This window comes from Takifugu flavidus, chromosome 16 (genome assembly GCF_003711565.1).
Source record: "Takifugu flavidus isolate HTHZ2018 chromosome 16, ASM371156v2, whole genome shotgun sequence".
NCBI classification, from domain to species: Eukaryota; Metazoa; Chordata; class Actinopteri; order Tetraodontiformes; family Tetraodontidae; genus Takifugu; species Takifugu flavidus.
In genome coordinates this window covers 639,195-650,360 of record NC_079535.1, presented here as the reverse complement: position 1 = coordinate 650,360, position 11,166 = coordinate 639,195, and the positions used below count along the sequence as shown (strand labels likewise).

At 47.6% G+C, this 11,166-nt stretch overlaps 1 protein-coding gene and 2 long non-coding RNA genes across 3 annotated transcripts; 2 read left to right on the top strand and 1 right to left on the bottom strand.

Moving 5' to 3' along the window:
- The first annotated feature begins 234 nt into the window (after positions 1-234).
- LOC130540026 (uncharacterized) lies at positions 235-1,260 on the top strand. The gene is made up of 3 exons (XR_008954284.1): positions 235-328; positions 417-496; positions 1,029-1,260. It is a non-coding gene; the product is annotated as an uncharacterized LOC130540026 (long non-coding RNA).
- A 996-nt stretch (positions 1,261-2,256) lies between these two features.
- Positions 2,257-10,278, top strand: galcb (galactosylceramidase b). The gene is made up of 17 exons (XM_057058848.1): positions 2,257-2,478; positions 2,566-2,634; positions 2,699-2,762; positions 3,211-3,324; positions 3,527-3,666; positions 4,695-4,733; positions 5,599-5,729; positions 5,911-6,066; positions 6,983-7,107; positions 7,358-7,485; positions 7,667-7,756; positions 7,844-7,933; positions 8,007-8,151; positions 8,220-8,400; positions 8,475-8,638; positions 8,935-9,011; positions 9,398-10,278. Exons 1-17 carry the CDS (start codon positions 2,344-2,346, stop codon positions 9,542-9,544), a joined length of 1,995 nt encoding a protein of 664 aa, XP_056914828.1. The 5' UTR covers positions 2,257-2,343; the 3' UTR covers positions 9,545-10,278.
- On the bottom strand, positions 10,272-11,041 carry LOC130540027 (uncharacterized). Its single transcript, XR_008954285.1, has 2 exons — positions 10,908-11,041; positions 10,272-10,501 (listed from the first exon to the last, which is right to left on the bottom strand). It is a non-coding gene; the product is annotated as an uncharacterized LOC130540027 (long non-coding RNA).
- Between the last annotated feature and the right edge of the window lie 125 nt (positions 11,042-11,166).

Below are 11,166 nucleotides of genomic sequence, written 5' to 3'. Positions count from 1 at the left end.
ATAAAATGCATTATTGTCACAATTTCAGTCTAACAGTTATGATTCACTTCAAAAAGAAAAAATAAGAGAGACCGGTTTCAGAGCACAGCTTTTACACGTTTATGTTTTTACGGATGTGGCAGGGCGTGGCCTGCCCTCCGCATAGGTGCCATATGGAGGTAATGCCTTAATTGGTGGGCGGGGAGAAAAGGTTTAAATAAGGCACTGCCTCCAGCTGGCTTTAGTTGAGTTCCCCCTTCGACGAAGGTGTGGTGTGGTTGCAGCTTATCTGGGCTGTTCGACCAACTGAACCTGTCCCAGAATGAGCGTGCTGTCTGGCAGCGCCAAGGTAAAAGCACGGCATGCTAACGCATATTTCCTCTGGTCACGACGTAAAGTGCAACAGTGCTTGAACGTGTGCTTGCTACTTGTTGCAGAAGGTTGGTGCTTCCTCCCGCCATCCTTCCGTCTAGAGCGCTTTGCCGTAAGGGCGCGCGCGCTAGTTTGCACTGGGCAGGTAAGGCGCAGCAATGCGCGTCACTGACTCCCCCACTCACTCAGTTGATAAATGGTAATGGGGCTGTTCTCGCTGCTGCCGGCTGGTGTCAGTGGGTCGCGATGCCCCAGCGGGAACCCCTCATGGAGTGGTGGCGCCACCAACTATAGTCGGCACAGATTACCTCGCATACTGGACCCACTGCTGCTTTGGCTCGGTCCTTTGGTTCGGGATTCTCTCTCGCTCTCTCGCTCTCTCTCCCCTCGCTCCCCCTTGCTCGGAGAAACGGCGCTGAGACGTGGTGGTGCCGCCGAGGCGACCACGGAGCTTTTGCCTAAATTTTAGACTCTTAACAGTGTGTAAATTGTATCAATTTATATTTACTTTTTTAGGTTTGTTTTTCGTTTCTTGGTTGACGTTGTGTTCTTTTAGACGACCTGGTCACCATTTATTTGCCTGTCTGTGTGAGGTGTGGGTGTGCGCGCGTGTGTGTGCTCGTCGCGTCTGATTGTTTATCATTGTAAATTTAATTGTTCCTTTTCTTTGTGGACAGGTGCTGCGGGCCACGGCGGGGACCCAACCCCTGGTGGAGGGCGTTTTCATCACCCCCCTCGTGTGTGGTTTTGCTTGCAGTAGCACGGGTGTTTTTAGTTTATCTCCCCTAATTGAGTTTTACCTGCCGGTGGGGCCCCAGCCCTGTCCACCCCTTTTGTTAATTTAACTTTTGTACAGCCGAGTTATATTTGAGTATTGGATTTAATAAAATTGTAGTGCATAACCCTCAATCCTGTCTCTGCCTCTGGAATAGAACCTTATCTCCGTGTGCCTGTTCTCCGGTTAATTCCTGGGGTGAAATTCCCCAGGTGGCGTTGTCGTCAACCGATACACCTCCCACCCCGCCACACGTTCTTATTTTTATTTTTTTTACATTCTCGTTGATTTCTTTAAGCGTGTTGGCTATAGTCATCAGGGTTGAGGCAATTTTATCAAGCGTGTTAGCCATCCTTTCTTGATCAACACGGCGTCAGAAATCAGGCGTGGAGAGGCAAGCTTTGGGCATTTCGCTTTGGGCATTTTGCTGCTTTTTGCTCTGTCGACATGGTCCTGCTGCAGTTCCTTTTATGGGCATTAGTGGGCTGTGACTTATGCTAATCGTATGTTAATTAGACTCACCTGGCACGCGCTCTAATTTACGAACAGATGGCATTCATCAATCTAAGAACACAGATGCGAACAATTCTGAGGCTTACGAACGCGTTGATGAATCCGACCATCGGATTCCGACGTAGGGTTTTCTTAAGAAACCTCTTAAGAACAACTTAAAGAATCTAAGATTCTTAAGAACATATTGGTGAATGCGGCCCAGTGTTTTACACTGTTCCTGGGGAGAGCATCCTCACATATTTTTCGTTTCCCAACTAGAAAATGATCCATCATAAGTATAGTCTGTTCCCAGTGCTAATCTTCAAAGTCAAAAATCCCAGCTGTTATCACTCCTGGATTCAAAGCTGGACATCTGAAGAAACAGAGGAAAACATAAAAACAAGGACCCAATGGTCACTTTGGGGGACCTGCTCTGAGATGTTGCTGGGCGGGCGGCACCAATGCCGACGAGATTCGTGAAAGGTTCAAAATCCCATCTGTTCCTAAAATGCCTCTAAGAGTAATTAAGATGTTCCACAAGTCATTTGAGATAATCCAACAGCCATCTTTTGTAGCAGGCCTTTCCCTTTAAAACGGCGGCTTCCTCTGTCACGTGAAAGGCCACCGCACAGTCACGTGACTTCCAGCGGCGCCTGATCAACAGAATTGGTTTTACACTTTGGTTACATGTAAACGCGGAGAAGGGAAGGATCTGTAACATCAGAATGGGCAGCAGATTACTCCCTGGACTTCTTGTCGTCATCTCTCTGCCGTTATGCTTCTGCCAGGCGTATTACTTGAGCGACAAAGCGGGGCTGGGGAGAGTCTTTGACGGGATTGGAGGTTTAAGCGGCGGAGGGGTGAGTTCGGGCAAAACTTCCGGGTTCACAAACGCCAAAAAAGATGACGAGCTGCGCGCTCAATGGCGAATCTGCTGGTTCTTTCAGGCAACCTCTCGATTACTGGTCAATTATGCCGAGCCATACCGGAGCCAGATATTAGACTACCTGTTTAAGGTATATCAACGCCATTCGGCTCTCCAGTTTTCTTCATCTTTTCAGGTTTATTTTCTGTCTGCAGCCAAACTTCGGAGCTTCTTTGCACATTTTGAAAGTGGAGATTGGAGGAGATGCTCAGAGTACGGGTGAGTCTCCCTGCGGGTTGTAAAGTTCACTTTTTAATATATCAACATGTGCAGCGAGTGACGTTTTCGAATGACGTCATGGTTAACCCCAAGAACTGAGGTCAAGGGGTTGGGGATCTAGCACTGTGACATCATCATGGTTTCTGAGTTTAATGCCACGTTCCCGGGCTCTCTGTAAAGTTGTCATGCTCCTGATGCCCCTGCGTGTGAGGGTACACAGGTTCCCTCGCAGATTACCTCTCTCCATCTGAGAGTCCGAGCAAGCAGATATTCTGCAGATATTTACGTCATGGCGCTGCTCTCTCTGGTAATCTTTCAGGTTACTGAGCGGTGGAGATACTGTTGGAGTGTGCAGAATTTGGCATTGCTTTGAAGAATTTATTGTTTAGGCTGACATTGCTGACAGATTTTGGACATTGTTGTGTGTGTGTTTTTTCATCACTTGAAGATGGAACAGAACCCTCACACATGCATTATGAAGCCGACGAGAACTATTTTCGAGGATATGAGTGGTGGCTGATGAAAGAGGCCAAGAAGAGGAACCCAAATATCACATTGATAGGTTAGGTTTCAATCAATAATAATGAACATTTTACATACTTTATAATAAGAATTGTGTATATTTAAAAGCCAACTATTTGTGATATAATGTTAATATTGAATGTGCAGAACTGCATGAAAAAGGAGGGATGATGGAAAGTTCACTCCAGACATTTAAGTGCGGCTCTGTACATCATTTTACTGGTCCACATGCGTTTGTGTAGGTTTACCCTGGGCGTTTCCTGGCTGGGTGGGCCATGGTAACGACTGGCCCTACGATTTCCCAGACATCACTGCAGCATATGTGGTGAACTGGATCATTGGGGCCAAACAGTACCATGACCTGGACATCCAATATATTGGGGTGTGTAGACACAGTCTGAAACTCTTATCTTTAAGAAGCAGATTTCATACATGTCATATAATACATTTCATATAATACACTCAGCAAAGCTACACATGTTTGTCATACATAGTGTTTTTCTGTATTTGACCTCTGTCTCAGTCAGTGTTGGTGAGCCTAAACACTGGTAAAGTAAATGATCTTGGCTGCGTCACCTCGATCCGACAGGGACTGAACCCGGCTCAGGAGTTGATTTTGCGCCCAAGTTAATATCGCCCATCTTGCGCGCAAAGAAGCCGGGATTTGCAGAAAAGAACATACAACAAAACCTGCAAAAACATGGGGGTGGGCCCCACTGCTCTGCACCTGCTCCGTCCCCTGTCCCGCCCCTGCTCTGTACATGCGCCTCCCTCTGTCCTGCCCCTGATCTGCCCACTTGCTCCACCCCCTGTCCCGCCCCTGCGCAACACCTGCCCACACCTGCTGCCCACTTGCACCACCCCTGTTCTGCCCCTTCTCTGCACCTCTCCTTTCCCTGCTCTGCACCTGCCCCACCCCTGTTCCCCCCTGCTCTACACCTCTCCCTCCCCTCCCTTGCTCTTCCCCCCTGTCCCACCCCTGCTCTACACCTGCTCTGCCCCGTTCCCCCCCTGCTCTGCACCTGCTCCACCCCTATTCTGCCCCTGCTCTGCACCTGCTCTGCACCAGCTCCACCCCCTTTCCCCCCTGCTCTGCACCTCTCCCTTCCCTGCTCCGCCCCCTGTCCTGCCCCTGTTCTGCATCTGATCTGCCCCGCCCCTTCTCTGCACCTCTCCTTGCCCTTCTTTGCACATGCCCGCCCCCTTTTCACCCCTGTCCCGCCCCTGCTCTACACTTGGCCCACCCCTGCCCCACCTCTGCTGCCCACTTGACCCCCCCCCCCTCCAGAGCTGTGCAGTTTGCTTCTGTCTTTGTGTTGTAATTTGCCTGTTGGCTCAAAAAGTTCAATTGTCTGAATACATTTGTCTCTAAATGATGGTGTGTAACTACGTTCCCCTTCTGTTTGATAGATATGGAATGAGCGAAGCTTTGACATCAAATACATTAAGGTAACATCTCACCATTGTTTACCTGGTCTGAGTGGATGCAAATGTGACAGCATAGATGATGTTGAATCAAATTTCCTCATAAACACACATGCATTTTAATGCTCTTAGACATGTGACAAGCAACACACTACACACCTGCGTATTGGCAAAATAGAATATCATCAAAAAGGTTGTTTAATTCAGTTGAACTTAAAATAAAACCCAACACTCAGTGTCTGGCATTATGAGGATATTGTTTTTGAGCAAAAATGGTTGCTGGTTCCTTCTGCCGCAGCCACTGCAGCAATGCAGAGCAGCATGGAGGCCATCAGTCTGTGGGTGGAGGTCTTGGAAGCCCAGGTTACTCTGGTGTCCCTCGTCTTTCCTTTCAACACTCCGATTCTCTGCTTTGAGTTAATCGGCTAATTCAAATGTGACACCGTGAATGATTGTGAGAAACTGAAGTTTGATGAGCCAGTTATTAATTATCCAAATTCTAAGAAGTAAATAGTTGACATATATCAGTCTGTGTAATTCATCTATATGTTGTCTATGGTTCACCTTTACAAGGACGAAAATCAATAATTTTTTTGGTACCTTAACTCATGGAGATGCACCTGTACAGCAGAGCTCAGGTGTATGTTGTGTTCCTCTGAATGTATTGATTACTTTTAACCGCTGATATTAAATGTGACTGAATTCTAAAGTAGTAAATCCAGTAAAAAGTCATCAAACTCTCTTGTTCACTGCTCAGCATCACTTCAGGTTTGAGTTACAAGACCAATATTATTATTGTAGCCTGAAAATGGAAAACACTCTCATCTCTCTCCCCCCTCCCTTCCTCCCTCCATCTCTCTCCTCCTATGGACTCGTGGCTGTCCACCAGCTGCTGCGATACACTCTGGATAAAAGTGGATTGGAGGAGGTGAAAATCATTGCCAGTGACAGCCTGTGGCAGCCGATCACGCGGTCTCTCCTGCTGGACGCTGAGCTCCACAGGGCTGTAGATATCATAGGGTAGGACCCTCTTTTCTGTGTAAGCCACAGCCAACCTTTCTTGACTGCAGCTGCAGTTTGGATCTCATCGTGAGGTCAAAGTTGAAGTCTGGGGCTGGGGGCAACACGTGGTCTACAACACGGAAATGAGCCCATAAATTTGGCAGAAGAACCTTGATTGTGTGTCTGGTTTCCTTTCTAGTGCCCACTACCCAGGTACCAACACAGTGATGGAGGCACTGGAGACACGGAAGACACTGTGGTCCACCGAAGATTACAGCACTTTCAACGATGATGTGGGGGGAGGCTGCTGGGCTCGCATTCTAAACCAGAACTATGTCAATGGCTTCATGACTGCGTAAGAACATGTGAATTTACTTCATCCGTTTATAGTCAACCACTTTTCTGAAGCTCTAGAAAAGCACTCTTCCTGTCCTCCTCCACTGAGTGAGTGGTGGGTGTTCCCCAGCCACTGTGGAGCTCTACTCTCTCCACTGGGTCCTTCCCCTGTGGCCTCTCCTGGCCTCTGGAAGTGTCAGATGAACCTCCCTATGGATGCACTCTGTAGACATACTCCCCTCATGTCCTGGTCAACTCGCCCCTTTCCACAAAAAGGAGCATCGGCTTTGGTGGCTGGTTGAGCTTCTCACCTTACCTTTAAGGGTGACATCAGCCAATCTGCTTCAACCTCTTGTACCTACGTTCTTGTGCTTTGAGTCGTGACTCATCACTCATGCCCATGTGAGATTAGGCCGACTGGTTTTTGCCACAGCTTCCATCTAATGTCCCAAAAAGGCTGCTAGATTCTTCAACTCTTTCACTTAGACTAAGGGCTCTTCCTCTACCTGGAGTAGTCCATCTTTGGACCATTTGAGGGTTGCACCCACCAGAAAAGAGTCCGACCCACGGCCGGGTATGCAGACGCAGCTCTGGCTTTGGGAAGAAAGCCCAGACTGATCATGGAACCCTTTCTTCAGCAACTCGGACTAATATTCAGCAGGGAGTCTGAGTCTTGTGACAGCTCTGTTGTTGGAACAACCCTCTGGCTCCTCTCATTTAAAAGCGGAACCACACCTCTCGAGCTGCCGTGGAACCCAACTGGCCACCAACTCGTCGAACATGCACGGCTGAAGGTCACCCTTCAGTGACCCGTGGTCTAGCCTTCATTCCTCCATAACCGCCATCATTCTTTATTAAACTTAGTTAACATTTTTGATCTGCAGCTTGAATCCATTTTCCCTGCTGCCTGTTGGTGACTGCTCCTTGTTTTAAAGCACCATCTCCTGGAACCTGGTGGCCAGCTACTACGACAACCTGCCATTCAGCAGAGATGGGCTGATGACGGCGGAAGAGCCCTGGAGCGGCAACTATGTCGTGGAGTCTCCCATCTGGATCACGGGTCAGTGCAGCTGCATTGATTTTATTCTTTCTTTATTATCATCTCTCCTCTTAGATTTTTAATCATACCCCTCAACTAATTATATGTGCTAATTATTCCATGAAACCTTCCTTTAGTGTAGTTTTATAATGTGATTCCTGCGCTGTTGCTTACCTGGTTGAGATCATTTCCTTCATGTGCCCGTTGTTGAACAACTTGAGAAAATGGAGGCTTAAATCCCTTCCTATTTGCTACGTTCTTGTCCCTGTAGCCCATCACACACAGTTCACCCAGCCGGGATGGACCTACTTACAGACTGTTGGACATCTGGCACAAGGTGGGAGCTATGTAGCCTTGACTGACGGCAAAGGAAACCTCACTATTGTCATTGAAACTATGGTAAATGTCATTTTTTCTTTTTATTTTTGCCATCTGAAACACAAGTTTATATAATGTTCAGTGTATTTGTCTCGGAGATAAGTTCTGAACTGATGACACAAACCCAGCCGAGGGGAATGAGCAACTTGTGGCTCTTCATGGTGGACTTTCTTTAGCTTCGTTTCCCACATTTCCCCATCAGACTCATGACCATTCGGTCTGCATCAGACCACCACTGCCTGCCTTCAACGTGACATCTCAGACCGCGATGTTCCAGCTGGAGGGATCCTTTGTAAGTTCCTCTGTGCTCTTGTGCATCTAATTAGAGACTATAGTGACGGAATGCCTCTAGCTGAGTGGTTAACATTCTTTTACCAAGGCCTCCATAAGTGAAGTCCAGGTATGGCGCTCGCACTTTGGTTTTAAAAGCAAAAAGCCGTCCTTCTTTGAGAGGCTGACTCCTCTGAAGGTATGAAGATGAGAGTAGTTCAAGATTCACCACCTCTTGGTGTACCACACGTCAGACACTGTGACTCTTTCAGCTGGTGGATGGGTTCTTCAGCTTGCATTTAATGGAAGATGAAGTTTACACGCTAACCACACTGAAAGTGGGACAGAAGGGCAGCTACCCAAGCCCACCTGCCTCCTCTCCCTTCCCCAAAGTCTACAAGGACGACTTTAACGTCCGTAAGTACCGCAGGCACGCAGACTCCAGGCTCATGCTCAAATAAAGGGGATGTTGAACGTCTGTGTAGGACACCCCTCCTTCTCTGAGGCTCCATACTTTGCGGACCAGACTGGAGTGTTTGAATACTTCATGAACCTGAGTGACCCTGGACCTCACCTCTACACCCTGAGACAGGTCATAACTGAGAGACCGGTCACGTGGGTCGCTGATGCGGACCAGACCATCAGCGTCATAGGAGACTACCAGTGGTGAGCTGATGGTAGCCGACCTGCGAGATGTGCCTTCAATGTTCCTATGGTAACAGCAGACTGTTGTTTTCCAGGCAGAACCTCACGGTCACCTGTGATGTCTTCATGGAGACGGCCACGACCGGCGGCGTATTCCTCGCTGCTAGAGTGGACAGAGGCGGCCTGGCTGTCCGCTCCACTAGAGGAGTCTTTTTCTGGCTGTTTGCTGATGGCACGTACAGAGTGACGAATGATTTAGGTCAGCATTTTCGCCAGGCATCGTTGTTGAGTTTATTATTCTCATTCCATAAACACAGTCATGCCTTCAGCCCCAGATTCGAGCGGCAAGTGTATGCAGACGCATCTTCTTCCTTAACTTGCTGCGTTTTACGGCGCAGTCATGTGTAGAACATCAGGTTATTCACAGTCCCATGCTTCTTCACCTGAACTCAACCATTAGTTGGATCGGTGCCTTCTTGACACGTGTTTGTCATTCCTTCAGCTTCTTATGACCTCCAAATGACATTGTCTGTGGTTGTGTTTGTTCTGTGTCAGCTGGACAGACTGTACTTGCAGAAGGAGAGTCTGGCACCCGAGCCTACAGGTGGTACACCCTCACGCTCACTGTCCAAGTAAGTGCACTCCTCCTGTCTCAGTCCAGGTTTGTTCTGCAAAAATATGCGTTACACGTATGATGTGAATGAGATAGTTGAAAGTTGTGGCTTCACAAGGACCGTTCTCCATGAAATAAAGAGCTTTAATGAGCTTCAACCATCCTGACATGTGCTCCTTTCCCTCTTCACTAATTTGGTGGACTTACTTTATACTTACTTTTACTTTATACTTTTATCTGGAACTATGGTGATGAAAAATGCTGGAAATATCTGCACTTCCTCCTGAAACTGGAAAAGGACACCGAGTTGCTCATTTTATTTTTGTATTTTACACTCATCCATCCATCCATCCATCCATACGCCCACCTAACATTGAACTCTATCTCTCTTCTCCCCCCACGAAGGGCCAGTATGCATCGGGTCAGTTGAACGGATACCAGCTGTGGAGCAATGCTGTGGTACTGACACCCAAAAATGGCTGGGTTGCCATAGGAACACGGTCATTTGAATCAAATCAGTTTGATAATATTGCAATTGTGGCCAAAGGATAAGTGACCTTTGAAATGTCCTGAGTAATTTAACTGATTTTTTTTAAATTTCCTGATCAACCACTACATATTTCTGAAGTTAATGTTGGACCAAGTCAAAATGAAGAGAGTTGAGCAGCTGCCTTTAACTCAGTGTTGGAGCACACTGAACCACCCAACGGTCGCTCTCCTCCGTTGTTCATTGGGAGGTCTGAAAGTAAGGATCAGCGTTGTCTAATTATTACGTTAATATCTGAGTTCTGCTGCTAGAGGCCAAGGCTGCCGGGGTCCAGAAACATTATCACCTGATCACCAGGCTGCTGGAACCCTGCTGGGTCATGGCTGCCTCTCCTCTCCTACCCTACCCCCTACCCTACACGAGCCTGGTCCTGTTCAAGGTTTCTTCATGTTCAAGGAGAGTTTTACCTGCCACTGTTGCTGGTTGGGGGTCCTGCCCTGGAATTCTATGAAGCACCTGGAGAGACGGGGCCAACAGATGCTATAGAAATAAAGGGGAATTGATTTGACTGATTTAAATGTTCCAGCTGCAGGTTGGGATGGCGTGAATAGTGAAGGCAGGCTCGTTGGGGTTATGACACAACTGCATTTTGCTGCCTGAAGCTTTGGGAGGCCTCCCAGATTGTCTTCAAAGTGAAATAAGGGAAACATGTCTGACTGTAACTGAATGAGTTTCTTTTTTCAAAGTTACAGCTTCAGGTTTTAACAAATAAATAAGTGATGTTCAACATCGTCATGCATGACAGTTTAATCCAATTATCTTCTCTTCAAGTCTCAACGTACACATGAAGGTTCTTACATGCATGGATCTGTATAGAGGTGTTAGGTAACAGCTGGGCATCCATGACAGGATATGGTATTAATCTAACTGCTTTCATCTTCCTATGACTATGAGGACAATGGAGCTCCATCTGAAAAACACAGGAATGCGGCGATAATGGCCCAACCACGCCCCCTAGATGACTTATTTATTTTGACTTCCATCCATCCATTCTCTACCGCTTATCCGGGGTCGGGTCGCGGGGGCAGCAGCCTAAGGAGAGAAGCCCAGACTTCCCTCTCCCCAGCTACCTCCTCCAGCTCATCCGGAGGGATCCCCAGGCGTTCCCAGGCCAGTCGAGAGACATAGTCTCTCCAACGTGTCCTGGGTCTCCCCGGGGGTCCCCTACCGGAGGGACATGCCCTGAACACCTCACCAGGGGAAGCTCATTTCAGCCGCTTGTACCCGTGATCTTGTTCTTTCGGTCATTACCCAAAGCTCATGACCATAGGTGAGGGTAGGAACGAAGATCGACCGGTAAATCGAGAGCTTCGCCTTTCGGCTCAGCTCTCTCTTCACCACAACGGACCGGTGCAGAGCCCGCATTACGCCGCGTATTTTGACTTCCATATTCCAAAAAAACACTTGAGTCATTGAACAAAGGATAGCATGTAGAGAGGTAGAAGCCATTATTTTTTTTATTAACAAAAAGCTCCAGTGGAACAGCTGGTTCACAATGAAATATTGTAATTTCATTGTTTTGATTTCTGTCTCTGCTTGTTACAGTTTTGCATTTAGAATTGTGATAATTATGGTTTGTTAAAGAGTTGGTTTGTCCTGAGAGGCATCGAAGGTGGAAGACCAGCCT